Source organism: Diabrotica virgifera, chromosome 3 (assembly GCF_917563875.1).
Source record: "Diabrotica virgifera virgifera chromosome 3, PGI_DIABVI_V3a".
Lineage (NCBI taxonomy): Eukaryota > Metazoa > Arthropoda > Insecta > Coleoptera > Chrysomelidae > Diabrotica > Diabrotica virgifera.
In genome coordinates this window covers 201,114,242-201,135,197 of record NC_065445.1, presented here as the reverse complement: position 1 = coordinate 201,135,197, position 20,956 = coordinate 201,114,242, and the positions used below count along the sequence as shown (strand labels likewise).

Here is a 20,956-nt window from a genome sequence, read left to right as displayed (position 1 = left end):
ATCCAGTTTTTGTTAAGCATAAGCTTTAAAACATCCTGATTGTTTACATATAATTTTGGATAATAGTAATTGTAGGACATCATAACCTCAATTTTTAGGTATATTTATGTTTACTTGAACAAAACATAATTTTGATATTTTAATAACTGTGTAATAGCTTTGAAATAATAAGACACATTTCGATATTCACTTCAGTTGTAAATTATCTGAATTAAAAAATTAGACATTCTTTTATGTATATTACTACTATTAGAGTCAGTCAAAAGTAATTAAATTTCCAAAATTAGCATTGGTTTCTGTGAAAAATAATGTAATATTCATATAATCTCAATTTCTTTGAGAATATAACCAAAATTATGAACACTTTCTTCAATAATTCTTATTTTTTCAGTATTGCTGCCCAAGATAAGTTATCTGCCCCAGTTCAATAATATAACATTTGAAGATGAAGTTTCGTCAACTCCAAGAATAAAATTATTCTCGTTGTAATGTTTTCCAATGTTCGTAAATCAAGTAAAAGGTTGCAATGCATATAAACATAGAAATGTCAAAAAATTTGTGAAATTTCAACATTTTATTTGTCAAAACATGTGTACTTCAGAACCTTTCTAATGTATTCCTTTATCATCTTTTTAATGATTAATAGTTTCAATAATAATATTACCTAGGAACTGGCAGATCTAGTGTTTCCAATCTAGCCCATATTCTTGTCAAGTTGGACCTAGGATCTCTTGGTATAACAGGGGGGTAAGAAGTGTCATTTGGTATGACTCCATCGTACCTATATATCTTTACCGTAGCCCCCTTTTTGATTAACGGATCTACTATCAATTTGTAGTTTCTAGGAAGCTTCTGGTTTGCCTGGCCATGTCCATGTCTTTCCATGGTAGTCCCATTCATACCTCTGTGAAAAACGTAAATTATGTTGTTTATAGATTAATATATTCAGTTTTGTAATTTTAACTTACCTGTCGCAGTGTTTCTAATTCACAATTTAAAAATAATAATAAGAAGTAAACAATAATTACAACTCAACTTGGTTCGAATATGAAATACGCGGGCATATTACTGATGCAATAATTTTAATCTTTGACTTTATTTACAATAAATAGCAATAAAATTAATAATTTAATATTTTCTGAACGGACTAGACGACGATATTTTTAAATAAAAAAACTCAGCGAGAAGCACTATGTTGTACTACCTAACCTCGTTAAATGTCATCGTTTGTAGCAAGCAAAGTCATAAAATGAGGCCTGTGACTGGGACATTGGACATCTAACCACCAATAAAAATTAAACCTAATAAATAAATAAAACTTTATAAATATTTTTTTTAACTAATATAATCAATTATTTGTACTTTTTTTAATGCATAAAAAGATCTATAACAGTTTGTTTTCGTTGTTAAGTAGGTCTTTGTTGAAAGTTAGCTATGACTAATATACCAACATACCGGTAAAATGTCCGATTGGCGTAAGAAAATGAATGAAAATAAAGGAATGTACAAGATCAGGCTTTAATTTAAAGTAAATTATATAACTATCTTATTACGTTCTATTAAATATACTGTAAAAATTTTCTCAAATTACAGCTCAAAGCTTATAAAAAATATGACCACAAATAAACAAATGTTGGTAGCCAAAATCGAAAATACAATTGGTACAACTGCTCTGGCGATTGTCACTTGTCACCTGTCACTGTCAGCTCTTCCTCTTGTTGACATTTCATTACGTAAGTCAATTTTACTAAGGTTTTCAAATTTCCTTTAAGAAAAATGGTATTCGAAAGGTTCTTGAAATTCCCCAAAATATTGTCAGTAAAGGCTCAAGACGACGATGAAGAGTTAGTGGATCCACAGGAAACTTTACGGGTAAATATGATATAACCTAAAAATAACCCTCTTAGATTGGCTATGAAAGTTATAGAATTGGTCCAAAAGTTGATACAATGTTAAGAGCAATTTATAACAGTAAAATATAAAAGCAAAACTATTGATTTGAATTATAAACAACATATTCCATCCAAAGGAACAGCACATCAAGAGACAATAAAAAAGGCCCTGTAAATGATCACATTTGCTTGACAAATTTGTTTGTCTAACTTCACGTTCTCATCAAAAACACAACAAACAACACGCCCCAGGCACATCGGCACACTATCTAAAAATTTGACAAACATGTGAAATTTGACAAATAATTTAATCGTTTAGAGTTAGAGCGCTCACAAACACAGCCACTTGTGGTCGCCACTGACTTCAAGTAACGAGAACCGGCCACCGCCATAGCTTGTCATTCGAAGATTATCGGGAACCCAGTGTGTGCATGGAGTCCATTGAAAATACATACAAACATCAGTCAGCAGAGTGTTAGCCACTGGTGGCAACCACAAGTGGGTGTGCTGCACACCCTTACAGGGCCCTTTAGTAATTTGACTTGCACTGCTATAAAGAGGATGTTATAACAACATAATACCAAATCTAATGAAGGGGATATTATAACAAATATGTTTAAACACTCCAGTGGTTTTTCCTCTATTCTTTAACCCTCAGGCGGGAGCGCTTTTGAAAATCATAAGAGCGGATCCACAGCACTATATGCTGCAAGCAAACAAACATGTAAATTAAATTCAAAAGATACATACTTATTCTTATTATAAACTAGCTGACCTGGCGAACTTCGTACCGCCTTAGAAATAAATCAATAATGTGTGAAAGTTCAATAAATAAAAATTAACAGAAAATCAAACAAATACTTAAAAAATATTACGTATTACCCAATATAAAAGTATCAATTTAATTCATTCTGATAAGCAATATTTTTTTTGCTGTGCATAAATATAAAACGATGGCGGTTTTCCAATGCACGATTCATTTTCCTTGCCCGAAACATGGACACTCAAAGTTTATTCCACAAAATCCCAAAAAACTTCCGATTTAAAACGTCACTACTACACTCGATATATAATACATAAACAAATATATTGTTGTTTACCGACACCGGTAGACGCCTGGCGGGAATTACTGATCTATTTATAATTGGTCAATTTATCGAACATGGTTAAAATTTATTAAATTACTAATATGGCTATTAAAAAATAGGGTTAGGTGATAAAAGGGAGAAAATTAAGTGTTGTATGTATTTTTACTTATTCATGTTCTTTTGACATCATAACCATAGATAAATCTTTGCCTGTCTTGCTATGCCCTTCTATTTAGACCTTCCTTAGAATAGAATAGAATAGAATACTTTATTGGTATAGCTTTACAGCTGCCATCATAAAGATGGATATACACGTCAGATATACAACACAATATAGTCACAGACACATAATCAAATACCTATACATACACTTAAATTTTAGATTTAACATAATGTACATTGATAAATATGAAAATTATTAATATTAGACAGAACTCATAACAGCAATCTAGTTGCTAAGTATTCTTCTACACTGTAGAATGCATGTTTACATAGTATACTTTTCACAACTCTTTTGAATTTCACCGGATGCAAAGATCTAACTTCATTTGGAAGATGATTATATAGCCTGACCCCCACATAATCTGTGGACTTCTCAAATTTGGATAGTTTGTGACCAACAGTAACAAACTGATTGGCATTCCTAGTTGAGTATGCATGTAAATCAGAATTTCTCTTGAATGAATGTAAATTATGCTTAATATACAATATGGATCTCAAGATATATATGGAAGGCAACGGTAAGATATTGTTATTAATGAAAACTTGCTTACAAGTATGCCCAAAAGGAATATTGAAGATAAGTCTAATAATTCTCTTCTGTTTAATAAACACTGTGTCTGATTTTGTGGAATTACCCCATAACGTAACATTATAAGTAAGGTGACAATAAACCAAAGAATAATATACATTAATGAGAGTTTTAATACTGAGTGTTCTCTTCAACTGTACTAAAGCATAGAATGAACAATTTAGTTTCTTATTAACATATTCAACGTGAACATCCCAACTCATAAACTGGTCCAAGAATACACCTAAAAATTTTATGTTTGGAATATTTACAATTTCAGGAATAGACACAACTGGCATATTTCGTTTGCATCTAAAATGTATATACGATGTTTTATCAATATTCAGTTGTAGCAAGTTTTGTGTACACCATGTTTGGAATAATCTGATAACCCTTGACACTCTATTTTGAAGCTCTACGTATGTATGTGCTGATACAATCACAGATGAGTCATCTGCGTACATTACAATGTGGTCATGAGTAATATGATCGGGTAGGTCATTGACAAAAATAAGAAATAGCAGTGGTCCCAACACAGATCCCTGCGGCACTCCTACATCTACACTGAAGATGTCTGACCTTTCCTTGTTTAATTCAACATAGAATTTCCTCTCCAGAAGATATGAGTTCAATAAATTTAACATGTTACCTCTTATTCCGTGGACATACAATTTGTTAAGGACAAATTCAAATTTAAGACTGTCGAATGCTCTGGAAAGATCAAAGAAGATACCCACTACAAGAAGACCATCATCAAGATGCCTATAGACAGATTCCATAAATACTTCAGTAGCCCCCTCTGTTGATCTTCCGGATCGAAAGCCATGCTGTTCTGAACACAGTGCATTATTTTTGTCCAAAAACTGTATGATCCTAGTGTAGTAAGCTCGTTCAAAAATTTTTGAAATTACATTTAACAAAGAAATAGGTCTATAATTATCAATACAAGTGTGATCGGATTTTTTATATACTGGAACAATTTTACTTAATTTTAGGTTTTCAGGAAATTCACCTGTGTTGTATACTAGGTTAATTAAATATGCCAGCGGTTCTGATATAACATCCTTGATGTGTTTGATCATTCTTGTGTTTAATTCATCATTTCCAAAAGAATGTTTATTTTTAAGACCACAAATAATATCAAGAACTTCATCAGATGTTACTGGAAAATAAACAAAACTGTCTATAGTCCACCTATGTGATAAAGTACAGTTTTGAGGGTTATTGTCAAGCCTATTTTTTAGTGCATTATTTCTGTCATTGAAATGGCATGCAAAATATTGAGCTAAATTTTTATCATCTGATATTAGTTTGTCTTCAATTTTGAGTTTAATTTTATTAGTACTTTGCTTTCTCCCTATAGTTTTATTTACTATACTCCACATAGTTTTTTGTTTATTATTACTACTTATAATTTGAAGATAATTGAATTCCCTTTTCTTTTCAGCAATAAGATTATTGTATTCCTTCTTGGTAGCTTTATACTCATTCCAGATGTTACTATTATTAGAGTTTTTAGCTTCATTAAATAGGTTTTTTAATTGTTTACTCCTAGCATATATGTCATGATCAACCCAACCTTTACTTTTATGCACGTCCTTACCTATTTTACTTTTAAGGGGACAGTTTGAAGTAATAGCAAAGTTTAAAGTATCCATAAATTCGATAAAAGCGTTATTAATATTACTTTCATTGTATACCTCGCAAAAACCAATCCTCATTAAGTCTTGTTTTAGGATGTCTAAATTATTATCATTTAAACACCTAAAACACTGCTGTTTTATATTAGATTCCATCCTATCCTGATTACGACCTACAACAATGTCAAAAATAATGGCAAGATGGTCACCCATATTGGGTTGATTGACTTGACAAGTATGATTCATAGTGATATTATTAGTAGCAATGTAGTCAATTTTTGTTTTTGTTACTTTATTGTTATTCATGAAAATACGTGTTGGTATATTTGGGATATTAAGAGACAAACCAAACGATTGAAAAAGATCATCTAATCGAAGTTTTTCATTGCTCTGAATTAAGTAGTTGATATTAAAGTCTCCACAGAGATAAATTTTATCAACACGGTTGTGAAAATGACCTAAAATATTAAAACAATTATTTATAAAAGAATCTAGATTGCTGTTAGGCGTTCTGTACACATTAATGACTAGAAATTTACAGTTACTGATTAAAATAGTCACAGCACAACATTCAAAGCTTTCTTCCTCAGAGAATTTACGGCAATCAACGACTGAGACTGCATACTTGTCTGTCCCAGATTTAGATAAAATAAGAGTTCCACCATGTATTTTATTTTTTCTAGTAAAATGGGTTACTAAAGTGTACCCTGGGATATAAATAAGATTAATATTATCCTCATTACACCAGTGCTCCTGAATACATAGAATGTCAGGTTTTTCAGCATTAGAAAAAAGCTCAAGATTTAAAAGTTTGTTTGTTAAACATTGTACATTAACCGAGATTAACTTCAATTTAAAGTCATTTACTATACGTGAAATAGTTGTATTGCTTGAGGACCCACCTAATGCGACAGCGTCCTCCTCATCTTGAAAAACGAGACTAATGCTCCGCTGGGCCAGATTTCTCGCTTCCATGCATTCTTAATTAAGTCTCGTCTAATGGTCACTTTCATGGATGCATATATGTCAGGTTTTTTGGACTGATGGATTTCGCATTTTACGCCATCTAAATGATTTTCCAGGAACTTTTCTAATTGCTCCGGTTTTGTGTCAGGCTTTAGGCGAGTCACATGTAGGTTGATCATTTGTGGAACAGCCTCAATGTTGCAAGGTGACTCGGTACTTCCAACTAAGAACTTCCTCTTTTTTCTATGAGCTACCTGTGTCCACGCACCGTTGCTTGAAGACTCTGAAAGAACCGGAGCATTATTTTCAGTGTTCAACAGATTATGTAAAACAGTTTGAGTTTTGGCTTCTTGCATTGCGGCACTCATTTGTCTTGATGTAATGTATTTTTTTTCATTTGGCACTTCATTTCCAAAGTTTGTCGATGTTGAGGATCGCGCTAGCGTTCCGTCTGCAGGAATTTTAGTCACTACTAATTCAGTTTGTTTACTATTAGTAAGGTCATTAACATTTTGTAGTTGTTTATCATCTTTACCAGGGGAAGTCCAGTTTTTTCTTTTGTCAACGTTAATTACCTTGAATTCAGGTTCTTTAGTTTTTTGTTTTACTTTTTCTTCAAGGAGCTCGTTAGTTCTTTTTAACAATTGATTATTATCAAATAAAATTTTATATTTTTCCTCTTTTTCACTTAAAATTGTTTTTAGAAAATCAATTTCCAACTGTAGGATATGTGCATTTACCTCTTGAGTATGACTTACTGAGTTTCCTTTGGGATTTTCAGATTGTTCACATGTCTCACATACAATTCTAGTATCACATAACTTTATACATTTCTGCTTTTTTCTTGATGAACAAGATAAATGAAAAATACTTCCACATTTTATGCACACTATAACGTTAGTAGTTTTCTGGCAACATTTGAATGCTTTTTCCTTAAAATTCTCATCATTTACAGAGAGGAGTAATTTCACGTGCGCATCGTTCGGCGCCATCTTGATTATGGATTACATACTTCTTATCCATTGTATTATATTCATAGTTTTCAAGTCGTCTTCTACGTCAAACAACCGTCTCGTTCTAGACCTTCCTTTTTTTTTTCGTCTGTCTGTCAGCTTCTATTGTAATATCTTTGTTATTGTCTTTGTATCTTCTTGTCTTATATCCCAGCCATAGCCGCCTTTAACTTTTCACAAATCTTACAATATTGCACAATTTATTTAATTTTAATTCGTTAATTTCATCGATCCACAACAAAGCTCCGGCATGCTTCCCGCCGCCATCCCCCACGACAAAGACAAATTTGCTAAGGTCATCATATGATGAAGTGCATAGTTTGCGAGTCTATAAGGTACATACATACATACATACAAACATTCATTTTTAGAGAGAGAGAGAGACATACTTTATTGATACAATGTACCAAAAGGCCATCGACCGAAGTCTTTCAGCCAATTTACACAATTAATATACATTATTACAATATATGTTTTTTGTTAATATTAATACAATACAATAATTAAAAAAAAATATTTGTATGTGGCGGTAATCACAATATCACTGACAATTAGTTACAATACAGATGATGATTTGAATAGAGTTGTTTATTGTCTTGATGTGTAGCAGATTTCTTCAAAAAGAGTTCTTCCTGGATATCTACGGGCACTGTCCTCTGGTATCTTCACAATGTGGGGCTCAATCAAATTTTTGTTATTGTCATTAATAAAGAGATATTTAAACAGCTTATTGAGTCTCTCATTAATAGGTTCAATTCCAGTTTCCTCGTACAGCATTATGTTGGATGGATTGTGAAGTGGATTATCAGGATGACACATTCTAGTAGTTTGTCGAAGGCTAGTTGTTTCAGCCACTTTTATATTATTTTTGGCAGGGCCTTTAGAATTATAGAAAATTGCAGAACCATACTCCAGCATGGGCCTGCAAATCATTTTATAAATATTGGCTGCTGTTTCAATCGTAATTCCCTCATTCTTGTATGTTAAACTTCTGAAGTGTTTTGCTCTAGTTATAATTTTCCTTTTTATAACTGCTGTGTGGTAGTTGAACGTCAATTTGTTATCTATTTCTATTCCCAAATACTTAACAGTTTGGGAGGGTTTAATAATATTGTCGCATATGTTTATAGTTGGTGAGTGATCTTGGATTCTATGGTTAAATATTATTAGTTTTGTTTTAGAAGGATTTATTGTTAATCTCCATTTATTCATCCAAGATATTGTGTCATCCACCTGCCTCTGCAATAAGTCCATTGTCTTTATTAAATTTTTTCCATATGATATCACTGCAGTGTCATCAGCAAATTGTAGCAAATTAGTGTTGGTTAGTCTATTGTCGCATATGTCACTGCAATAGAGATTATACAATAGAGGGGAGAGTGGTGAACCTTGTGGAACTCCTTGTTGCACTGAAAATTAATGGGAATATGTTTCATTGATCTTAACTATACACCTGCGTCTTCTAAGAAATTCGTCAATAATCCATATTAGAGAAGGGGAGCATTTCATTCTGTGAAGTTTATATAACAATCCTCTATGCCAAACGGAGTCAAAAGCCTTCTTGATGTCCAAGAAAACTCCAGCGGCCTTTAGTCCTTGCAATCTTGCTGCCTGTATATTGGATGTTACTATTGAAAGAGGAAGGATTGTAGATGATTTTTCTCTAAATCCAAACTGGTGTGCTGGAATATGTTGGTTTAATTCATTATATAATCTTCCTTGGATAATTTTCTCAAAATTTTTTCCAATTACTGGGAGAAGGGTGATTGGACGGTAATTTTGGGGTAGTTGATGGTTAGTATAAGGTTTAGGGATAACTATTACAATGCCTGTCTTCCACTCATCAGGGAAGAAATGATTCATGATACAATAGTTATATATGCTCATTATCTCCTTATGAATATCTGGATCTAGTTGTCTAAGGATTTTACGATTGATGGAATCTTTGCCTGGAGCTGTATGTTTTCCTTTATATAGAGCCTCGTCGTATTCATCTTCTGTGATGTCCTGAAGAGCATTCAGATTACGACTATCTTCATAAAAACTTCCAAACCAACTATCCACCTCCTCTAAGGTATCTCTATCAAAATTGTCATCCTCATCAAATTTGTAGGTTTCTTCAAAGTATCTAGCAAAAGCACTACATTTTTCTTCATCTGTACTATATGTCTGGCCATCATATATCAGTTCTGAAATCTGTTGTCTAAACGATTTATATTTAGACAGTTTTTTTATTTCATTCCAGTATGTTTTTCCTTTCATGGAGTTTATACTTTTACATGCTAGGATCCATTTATGTTGTTTAAATTGTGATATAAGTTTGTGAATATCTTGGTTTAGTTCATTAAATTGTGATTTTAATGCATGTGTCTCATTTTTTTGGATCTGCCTGAGTAACTGTCTCTTCAATTTAATCAGAGACCAAATGAAGGGTGGAAGATTGTAATTAAAGGGTGATTTCTTCTGTTTGGGCGAATTTTCTATTATTAATTTAGACAACATAGTGTTGAAATTTTTAATGTAATTTGGGCAAATGTCATGCCTTATATTCAAAAATTCTTTCATTCTACTATTTACATTTTGTACATTACATTTTGCTATATTGGGAAGATTAATTTCATTAATGTGGTCAGGATCATGATGTAGATTAAAATCAAATTGCAATGCCAAGTGATACTTCCCAGATCTGGAGTTACAAGTATATTTGTGATATTATTTATAATATTTTTAGAACAAAATAATATATCTGGAGTTGTGCTTGGGTTACCTGCCATTATAAACGTAGGAGGAGTAGGTATTTGACAAAAATTAGAACTTTGAAGAAAACCTCTGATTTGCTTCATACGTGAGGGGCTTGATTTTCAGTTAAAATCGCCAATTATTATTGAATAATCATAAAGGGATGCCTTAATGAAGATAGTTTCTTCAATTAGTGAGGAATAGTGAATATAGACTACGAAAATATGTAATTTGGAGTCTTTAAAAGGAAATGAGACATGAATGCAGTTGTTAAGAGGGTTGTTTATTCGTGGAGGATTTTCTTTCCCCATCTTCCATGTTTTTCTGGATTGTATTAGACTGCCTCCTCTGAAGTTTTGGTTTAATATATTTCCTTTTTGTTGGATTATAGACCAGTCACAATATGGGTTAATAAAATCTTTATTTTTGCTTTCCACACACATAAAACTATCGATATTGTTAGCTTGTAAATAGTTGTATATTAAATATTTCTTTGGTTGAAAACTATTGATATTTGAATAAAGAAACCTCACCTTATGAGCCATTATCCTGAAATATTGCAAAGCCTTCCTGTGGCATAGTTGGTGAGTCATTGGTTGGTTTTTCCAGATCGAACATGAGTATAAATAGTCGATTTCGGCTAAATACTGGGGTAGTATCAATGTTATATAGATGTACAAATCTCTTTTTTAGCTTAATTATGATTTCTTGACGATCTTTATTTTTAGGATTATTTAGTTTGTTAGTATATGTTTCAATAATATGATCATGATATGTCATTGGTGAATGTATTCTGCTCGTACCAGTAATTTCTGATGGCATTTCGGAGGATTTTTTGTTCATAGACTTAATTCGCACATTAGGAATTCCTTCGATAGGTTTAGTTGGTCTGTTAGGACATTTAGGTGACCATGCTTGGTGGTCTTCGGCGTTGCACGACAAACACTTTTCTGGAAGAGGAGAGGTGCACATTTGTGTTGAATGTTTTCCTTGGCATTTCCTACAGCTTATTGATGTGGTGCAGTTCTCTGTAGTGTGGGTATATAGTAAGCATTTAGAACATGGGATAGGAGAAGGTTCGGGTGGTTGACTGGGATAAACAGGATAGTGGTAGTTCTTAAAGAACACTCCCTCGCTTAATAGTTTTTGAAATGATGAGTAATCTCCCGTAATTATTCCAATCAGAGGTGTCAGTTTTCCGGTTTTTCTTGATGTAATTCTTTTGCAGTATCTGTGTGTTATTCCGATATTGGTAAGGTGGTCTTTTATATGTGTATCCTCAATATCCAATTCTACTGATGATATAACACAGGCGAAAGTTGTGTTTTGTGATTTATGTGGTGTTGATGGATTTTGGTTAGAATTTGTTTCTTTGTATTCTTTGACCACACCTGACTGGACTAATGATTTCAGCTTTGTTTTAATGTGTTTAATATCCTGATTACTTTTTAAAATAAAACCACTTCTAGTTTTTATTATAACATCGGAAGAGTTTGGATCTCAAACACTCCAATAATTAGCCAACTGTAACCTTGATAATTCTTGATGAGTTGTTAAAAAAAAAATTTGTTTATAGTTTTTATTACTGATGGTTTTCATTTGAAGTGAATAGTTTTGTGTGTTGTTGTAAGTTACCTTTTTTTGATGACTTGGAGTGTTGATATCTTTTTGTGAGTTTTGCTGAGTTTGTTGTGTTATGTTTTCAGAAGATTGTGGTCCAATTATTATATCTTGCACTTGCTGTTGAGATAGTTGTGGTTGTGTGATTCTTTTTTTTGCTGGATTATCCAAATGTTTTTTCCTTTTCCTTTTCACTTTTGTCCACTGTCCGGTATCATCCATTTCCATTTCTTCCTCTTCTTCTGTTTCGCTGCTCTCGGAAGCCATGATTCTTAACTATTTTTTTGTATAAATCAACTAGTTAACAACCTGCTCACTAATTGCTTTGTAATGAATGAACTCGTCTTCAATGTGTGTGTTTACACTATGAAGGTTCCAAGCATACTGATTCATTTTTATTTATATAGAAGAGGCAAATTTTAGATGGCCTTTAAAAAATAACGGTTGGTGATAGAAAACTGAAAATTTAGGGTTGAATATATATTTTAGTTCTACATCACAAAAGAAAAGTTTGTCCATAAAAATAAAAAATAATTATGGGGGGGACAAGCCCCCTTTTCACTTAGGTTGGTCGTAGCAACTCAGAAACCTTCCCGGGTTCATGTACAACAACTTTAATTAAGGTCATCATATGATGAAATGCATAGTTTGCGAGTCTAAAAAGTACATACATACAAACAAACATTCATTTTTATTTATATACATAGATAGAAGAAGAAATATTTAGATGGATATTAAAAAATAACGGTTGGTGATAGAAAAGTGAAACTTTAGGACTGTATGTATCTTTTGGTTCTACATCATATAAAATTAAAAAAGAAAAATTTGTCCAAAAAACTAAAAAATAATTATGGGGGGGCAAGCCCCCTTTTCACTTAGGTTACTCGTATTAACTCAGAAATCTTCCCGGGTTCATGTACAACAACTTTGATAAAGGTCATCATATGATGAAATGCATAGTTTGCGAGTCTATAAGGTACATACATATTGAAAAATAGGCTTACAGCATATATCAAAAAATATTTAATTTCCCCTCACCAATTGGGTTTTAAGCAAAATACTTCCATCCAAGATGCCATTTTGAATTTAACATCCAAAGCATATAGGTCTGGATCCCTCGTATGAAAAAAAAGTTGATTAATAACAAGCTGAAAATTTGTTAATAGCTTAAGGGTGTCTAGTCGGATAAACTTTGATATATTGGAACACTGGAACAGGGGCAGTTTTAATTGTGGAACAGGTTAAAAATTTGGAGCGGTCAGACCACGAAAACGGCACATTTATTTTGTCCGACAGAACAGACTTAAACTCTCCGAATAGAGATTAAACTCTCATGCAAAAATCAGACTGCTATTTATCACCTGTCATAATTCCTGTCATTTGACATATTCTACATGTTCCACTTATTAAAACGCCCATTTGGTGATAAATAGCAGTCTGATTTTTGCATGAGAGTTTAATCTCTATTCGGAGAGTTTAAGTCTGTTCTGTCGGACAAAATACATGTGCCATTTTCGTGGTCTGACCGTTCCAAATTTTTAACCTGTTCCACAATTAAAACTTCCCCTGTTCCAGTGTTCCCATATATCAAAGTTTGTCCGACTAGACACCCTTAAGCTATTAACAAATTTTCAGTTTGCTATTAATCAACTTTTTTTTCATACGCGGGATCCAGACCTAATATGAAGAACTTAACAAAAATAAAGTTTGCTTATGCGTATTTTTTGATTTGGCCAAAGCTTTTGACACTGTTAGTCACAATAACCTCTTACAAACCTTAGAGAAAATTGGTATAAGAGACAACTGTTTACAATTATTTAGAAGTTACCTCTCTGAGAGACAACAGGTAGTAAGGGTCTCAGAAGTAATAATCGGACAAAGAGGTATAACATATGGAGTGCCACAGTGAACAGTATTAGGTCCTGTCCTGTTTAATCTATATATAAATGGATTATTTTCATTACAGAGTACAGGGTATATAATTGGGTTTGCTGATGATACTGCTATTATTTATGATGCTGAGAATTGGTATGAATTAAAAACAAAAGCAGAATATGATCTACAACTAATAAAAGAATGGTTTGACTACAAAATACTAACAATTAATTTTAAGAAAACTGTTTATCTACCAATATTTAACTCGAACTTGATACTGATCTTTTCAAACCCCTTCAAATATCACATAATAAACAAAATTTTTATATTAAACCGGTAACAAATGTTAAATATCTAGGAGTTTTTATAGATACACATCTAAAATGGGACTTTCACATTAAATATATCATTAAAAAGCTACAATTTATCCTGTGTAAGTTTAAACATCTTAAAAAACACATACCTAATATATACCTTCGCACACTATATTACGGACTAGTAGAAAGTCATCTCCATTATGGTATACTGGCTTGGGGAAGCGCCCTGAAAACACACATTCTCCCACTGGAAATCATACAAAGAATATTTCTGAAAATTATTATGTCTAAACCATACACCTACTCTACAGATAGATTATATAAGGATAGTAATATATTTGACTTGAAACAATTATACGTTCTTTGTGTGTCTTTAAAATATCACACCATGAAAGCAGACAACAATTTACCATCACATGAGCATGATACAAGAGGCAAACACCTCTACATGATTCCGAAAATGACAAAGTCCTTCTATCAAAGAAGTTTTCTATTTCTAGCCCCAAAAATATATAATCATATCCCCAGTGATATCAAAAATACTAAGAATGTTCCTCTATTTAAAAAGAAATTAAAATAATTTCTGATGGAACAAACAAGAAATTTTTGTGACATCATTATAGTAGCTTAAATTTACATACATTAAAAAACAAAAAAAAAATAAATGAAACTCTAGAGTCACTACCAATTTTTATACCTATATTTCAAATTTTATATTGTTTTAAACTGATTTATTTTGCTTATTATTTTTATCATATTTAATAAAACATGCGACATGCGTATATACACCATTCTTCAAAAATATTACTAACTAATTGAGCCATACATAATTGTTTAAAAAAAAATTAATTATTCGTGCTTTATTGTTAAACTAAGTATTTATTTTATTGTTTTCATTATATTATTTATTCTACATATCATATTTACTAAAACATAACTGTGTATTTACAAAAAAAACGTACCTATCTATTTATTGTATTATATTATATTGTATTATGTTGCTATTTATGTTATTTACGTTAGTATGTTATTATTTATTATTTTATATCCTATTTACTGAAACAGGTGTATCCACACCTCTCGGAGACCTTCAGGATTTATTCACTTTATATGTAAATATCTAAAAAGATTGTACCTATTATTCTTGAATAAATTATTATTATTATTATACATACATACAAACATTAATTTTTGTTTATTTATATAAAAGAGGAGTTATTTAAATGGCTATTAAAAAAAAAGTTGGTGATAGAAAAGTCAAACTTTAGGACTAATAGGTATCTTTTGGTTCTACATCCTATAAAATTAAAAAAGAAAAGTTTGTCAAAAAAAAAATAAAAAATAATTATTGGGGGGCAAGTCCCTTTTCACTTAGGTTACTCGTACCACTTCAGAAACTTTCCCGGGTTCATGTACAACAACTTTAATTAAGGTCATCATATGATGAAATGCATAGTTTGCGAGTCTATAAGGTACATACATACATACAAACATTCATTTTTATTTATATAGATAATAATTGTAAATCTGAGATAGTTAAATGAAAGCTTTTATTTCAATGAAAGTAAAAAATATCATAATATACATTATAGTTCTTCCACTCTATCTCTTCCCATGCATGAAATTATTCACAAATTACTTTTTTTACTAGGTCTCTTTTTTTCTCACAGAAACTGTACCGCAAAATTAAGCCTGTTGTCCATAGAAACCACAAAAAGTTAAACAAGGATAAACAATATGGCATGTCTTTGATACCTTGTTTACTATGTATTTTGAGATTTATAATGTTCAGTGACAGTGACATTAGCCATGTTATCGTCGGTCTAATGAGCAAATTGCCAAGTCCATTTTTTCCGAAAATTGTTTTTTGGTGTCATCTAGTAGTAGACGGTAAAAGCTACCGCCTGACAATTCCCACAAGCGCCATTATTTTTTTTATTTCATGCCAATTTTGCTACACGAATTTTGCTGAAGTCCAAACGTTCTTTCCCATTCAGACGAATATTGCCTATGTCAGTGTTTCTGAAGTTGTTTTGATTGAAAACGTTAGAAAATGTAAGTAAATAAATATATTTTGACTATTACTATTAATATGGATATATTATATAAATAGAAAGTTTGTTCAAATATTTTGTTTAACAAATTTTGGTCAATTATGTATTGCGTGGAGTTAGGCAATTTTTCGTTTTTTACTTTTGTTCAAAAGTTTTTTGTCTCTCCTGTAAAATTTTCAATTTGTGACTTAGGCAATTTGCTCATTAGACTGACGTTATGTTCATTAGTTTATTTGAATTTATTGTTTATTTGGTTTTTCAAATTTTTAACTTTTAGTATTTGTGTGTCATTCTAATTTTTAAGCATAATTGTTAGAACAATTAACTGTTGCTGTCTTAATTTGATTACCTACTTCTGGTAAGTACCTATTTTAAGTAAATGTGACAAGTAATATTTTTTAACCTACAAATTGTCATTATATTTAACGAGTGTGGCTATAGTTCTGTCGAATGAAAACTTATTTGTTTATTTTTGGGATTACTGTTTAACTTTTTGTTTTTTTTTTATTTTTTTTTTATTTAGCTAATGCCTCGACAACTTTTATTTAGCTAATGACAATGGTCATTAATATGGTAGGTACGGTAAATTTTTACAGTTAGGTACCTAGTGTCATGTGTAGTGTATCTGTTGAGTAAGTGTCTTGTTACTTTGCAAAGTTGACGTCATTGTCTTTGCAAAGAGACGCTAATTGTATCCGAACGTCTGCGGTCCCTCCGGTGAGTACCGATTCCACAAGGACAGAAACTATTTGCGTTTATTAATTTATAATAAACGAAAAATTTCTGACCCTGGTGAGATTCGAACCCACGACCTTTCGGATTTTTCGATCCAAAGGTAGGCGCTCTTACTACTGAGCCACAGAGGGTTTTTTTTTTAATTTATTTATTACCATTCTATATTTATCTTTATACTAGTAATAGTCGGTATGATGTCCAAGCTGTTTAATGTTGAGTCCATCAATCTCCTCAGCAGTGAAAAAAGATTCAACACTTCAATAAAATAACTTTATAAGATACGTCCATATGATAATAGCTATTTTTTGATTACCACTTACAGTACTTATCAATGATATTACACATCGACATATGTTTCACTTAATGTTTAACTTGTTTGAAAATGAAAACTTATATTATATTCCTTTCTTTAATTTTATCTAATGTTGCTGGAGTGGTATTCTAAATATTTTTGTCATCTTTGGTAATGTAGAATAAATAATCAGTCTATCCTTTATTTCCATATATTACGGATTTTGGGAAGATTCCTCTTCGGAGTCGCTGTTGTAGTCTTCTAAATTTTTTTATTCAACCTGATCTTCCTTTTTATTGCTAAAGTTCACTATATCCTTGAGATCTGACAAATTGTCAACCAATTCTTGTAATTTTGTGGATGTCAAATATATTTTGAATTTTTATCCCTAAAACGAAAATATGGTAGGTACTTATAACAAAGTAATATAACAATTATTTCTTACAATTATTTTTATAATCAAAATTTAACCCTCACGGACAATTTGTAGTCTATGTGACTAACAACTTCAGTGAGAACTTTGGTTTATTATTATGTACTAATTGCTACAAATAAACTCTATTATCCAAAAAATAACAATTCTTTACTTCTAAGATATTAGACTACTTATAATCACAAAAAAAAACAATTATTTTACTAAATAAAAAGTAATAAAACTGAATAACATTCAAAGTTAATTTTACTTACATCATCGGGTGCACTGCAGCAGGTCCGTGAAGTTCGCCCGAAAAAGTCGGGAAAAAATGTGACTGGCGCCATTCGATTTTCCATTGATTGTCCACGTTTGTCCACTGTATTATTTCATTAGTCCACCCATCAATATTTTTTATAAACAAAAATTTTTTTGGGCTAACGTCACAAATCCACAAATTTTCGAAAATTCGAAAACTCTCTTGCTATATTGTGTGTCCATCGTTTGTCCACCACATAATTATGTTTGTCCACCCACTGATATTTTCAAATGATTTTTTTTATATATATTGCTTACGAATAATGGGACAGTACTGCTGAAAAAGTACTTCAGACTCCATTAGAATGAATGTTTCTGCGGGGGCAGTATCCCAACTACCCATTTATCCAACCCCTTAAAGTGCAAAACAACCCCCTTGAAGACTTTAATTTATTTTTTTTAATTCTCAACGCCGTCAAGTTCAAGTCCGCTTAAAAACGCATTTAAACGTTTTCAGGTTCAGAATCCCAACTACCTGTCTGTCGATCCCAACTACCCGAAACCACCCCCTGGAGATTGTAATTATTTTTTTTCTAAATTAATATCTTCACGTCTGTTTAAATGCATATTTAAACGTTAATTCGTGGGTAGAATCCCAACTACCTGTTTGTCCACCCCGGGCAGCGTTTGTCCAACCCCTAAGTGCGAGACCAGCTGGGAAATACGAATTGAGAAATAAAAAAAAATATTACAATCTCCTGGGTGGTCGTTTCGCACTTTAAGGGGTTGGACAAACGCTGCGAAGGGGTGGACAAACGAGTAGTTGGGATTTTGCCCCCAAATTAACGTTTAAACACTTATTTAAGCGGACGTGAAGTTAGCCCGAATTGAGAAATAAAAAAAAAAATAATTACAATCTCCGGGAGGTCGTTTCGCACTTTAATGGGTTGGACAAACGCTGCGAAGGGTTGGACAAACAAGTAATTGGGATTATGCCTTCAAATTAACGTTTGAATACGCATTTAGGCGGACGAGAAGTTAGCCCGAATTGAGAATTAAAAAAAATAATTACAATCTCCACGGGGGTCGTTTCGGACTTTAAGGGGTTGGACAAACACTGCGAAAGGGTGGACAAACGGGTAGATGGGATTCTGCCCCAAATTAACGTTTAAATACGAATTTAAGCTGAAGTTAGCCCGAATTGAGAACTAGAAAAAAATAATTACAATCTCCAGGGGGTCGTTTCGCACTTTAAGGAGTTGGACAAACGCTGCGAGGAGGTGGATAAACGGGTAGTTGGGATTCTGCCCCCGAATTAACGTTTAAATACGCATTAAACTGGAAGTGAAGTTAGCCCGAATTCAGTATTAAAAAAAAATTACAATCTCCAGGGGGTCGTTTCGGACTTTAAGGGGTTGGACAAACGCTACGAAGGAGTAGACAAACGGGTAGTTGGGATTCTGCCCCCAAATTAATGTTTAAATGCGCATTTAAGCGGACGTGAAGTTAGCCCGAATTAAGAAATAAAAAAAAAATAATTACAATCTCCAGGTACGTGGTCTCGCACTTAAGGGGTTGGACAAACGCTGCAGGGGATGGACAGACAGGTAGTTAGGATTCTACCCACGAATTAACGTTTAAATAAATATGCATTTAAGCAGATGCGAAGTTGATAATAAAAAAAATTAATTACAATCTCTAGGGAGGTGGTTTCGCACGTTAAGGGGTTGGACAAACGCAGCGAATGGGTGGACAAACGGGTAGTTGGAATTCTGAACCTGAAAACGTTTAAATGCGTTTTTAAGCGGACGTGAACTTGGCCGGCGTTGAGAATTAAAAAAATAAATTTAAAGTCTTCAAGGGGGTTGTTTTGTTTTGCACTTTAAGGGGTTGGATAAACGCTGCGATTGGGATTCTGCTCCCCCCCCCCCCAGAAATATTCATTCTAATGGAGTCTGAAGTACTTTTTCAGCCGTACTGTCCTATTATCCGTAAGCAATATTTTAAAAATATCAGTGGGTGGACAAACAATATAGCAAGAGAATTTTCGAAAATTTGTGGATTTGTGAAGTTAGCCCGAAAAAAATTTTTGTTTATAAAAAAAATTGATGGGTGGACTAACGAAATATCACTAGAAACAATCGAATGGCGTCAGTCACATATTTTTTCGGGCCAACTTCACGGACCTCACTGCAGCATGTAGTGCTGATAATTCAACACCTATTAAGTTACTGCAGCTTCATATCGACAACTAGACAAATCATAAACGGACGTGGTATGTGTAATAAGTTACTTAATACAGCAATTTGAGAATAGTGGGACGGACAACTGGAAGTAACTCGTAATACTTTATGAAATATTGTAATTACTAAAAAGGCTGCATAAGGTGCTTATAGCGCACCCACTGGAGGGTTAAAGAAAGAAGTATCTAAATTAAAATATATTCATCTGATGTATATACCTTTCTCAACACTTTTGCTGCCACTCGTTTATTAGTTACTCAGTATTGGTGCCATTTATATTTTCAGTTACTTTAGTATGGAGCCAATACAAAAAGAATCTATTGGTGAACACAGTTGCCACAACACTTTGGCAACGGGCACCTGACTCAACAAGCAAAATGCCTTTTGACGACAGATGGCAGCGAATGTGTTAAGATACTGGTATCTATTTAATCTTTGTATTTTTATTTTTCAGGAGAAGTGTAGAGATACAGAACACTGCCAAAAACTAGCCGAGAAATATCAAACATGTAATGACAGAGTTAATTCTAGATCACGTACAACTGAAACTTGTGTTGAAGAACTTTTTGATTTACTGCATGCTGTAGACCATTGTGTAACCAAAGACCTCTTCAGTAAATTAAAATAAGTTCATATTATTTTGTAAATTATTGATGTTATGGAGTAAGTAGATAATATAGACAAAATAAACATTATTACATAGTGTATTTTTTTGTCAATATTTGAAAACCTGTGCTAAAGTGTTCTACTCATAAAAAATGTGTTTCAAAAATTTTATTTTTTAATCAGTTAAGCCCTTTTCTACATTTTGGTGTTGGGCTATTTGGTGTTTCAAAAATAGTTATTGATCAAGTGAATAGAGCAAACGGAGCCGCAGGTTGCCTGAATGACACAATGGAGAAATAAAAATATCGGAAAAGAAATATAAGGCAGAATTTACAAAACAGTCATTAGACCAATAATGACATACGCGGCAGAAACACGACCCGACACGGACAGAACAAAAAGATTGCTCGAAACAG

General features: G+C 32.5%; 2 protein-coding genes across 3 annotated transcripts in view; one reads left to right on the top strand and one right to left on the bottom strand.

The window, feature by feature from the left end:
* LOC126882301 (histone-lysine N-methyltransferase SETD1) overlaps window positions 1-1,344 on the bottom strand; it is a 167,903-nt gene extending 166,559 nt beyond the window's left edge. The window contains exons 1-2 of one of the 2 annotated variants that reach the window (XM_050647167.1): window positions 969-1,344; window positions 665-904 (exon numbers count right to left, since the gene is read on the bottom strand). In XM_050647167.1, the coding sequence (XP_050503124.1) occupies window positions 665-900 (236 nt within the window). In that variant the 5' untranslated portion in view covers window positions 901-904; window positions 969-1,344. The remainder of the gene's footprint in view (window positions 1-664; window positions 905-968) is intronic. The other variant, XM_050647168.1, reaches the window with a different exon arrangement.
* A 329-nt stretch (window positions 1,345-1,673) lies between these two features.
* On the top strand, window positions 1,674-20,639 carry LOC126882302 (cytochrome b-c1 complex subunit 6, mitochondrial). Its single transcript, XM_050647169.1, has 2 exons — window positions 1,674-1,872; window positions 20,389-20,639. The coding sequence occupies exons 1-2, from the start codon at window positions 1,777-1,779 to the stop codon at window positions 20,560-20,562; spliced, it is 270 nt and encodes an 89-aa protein (XP_050503126.1). The 5' UTR covers window positions 1,674-1,776; the 3' UTR covers window positions 20,563-20,639.
* The last annotated feature ends 317 nt before the right edge of the window (window positions 20,640-20,956 follow it).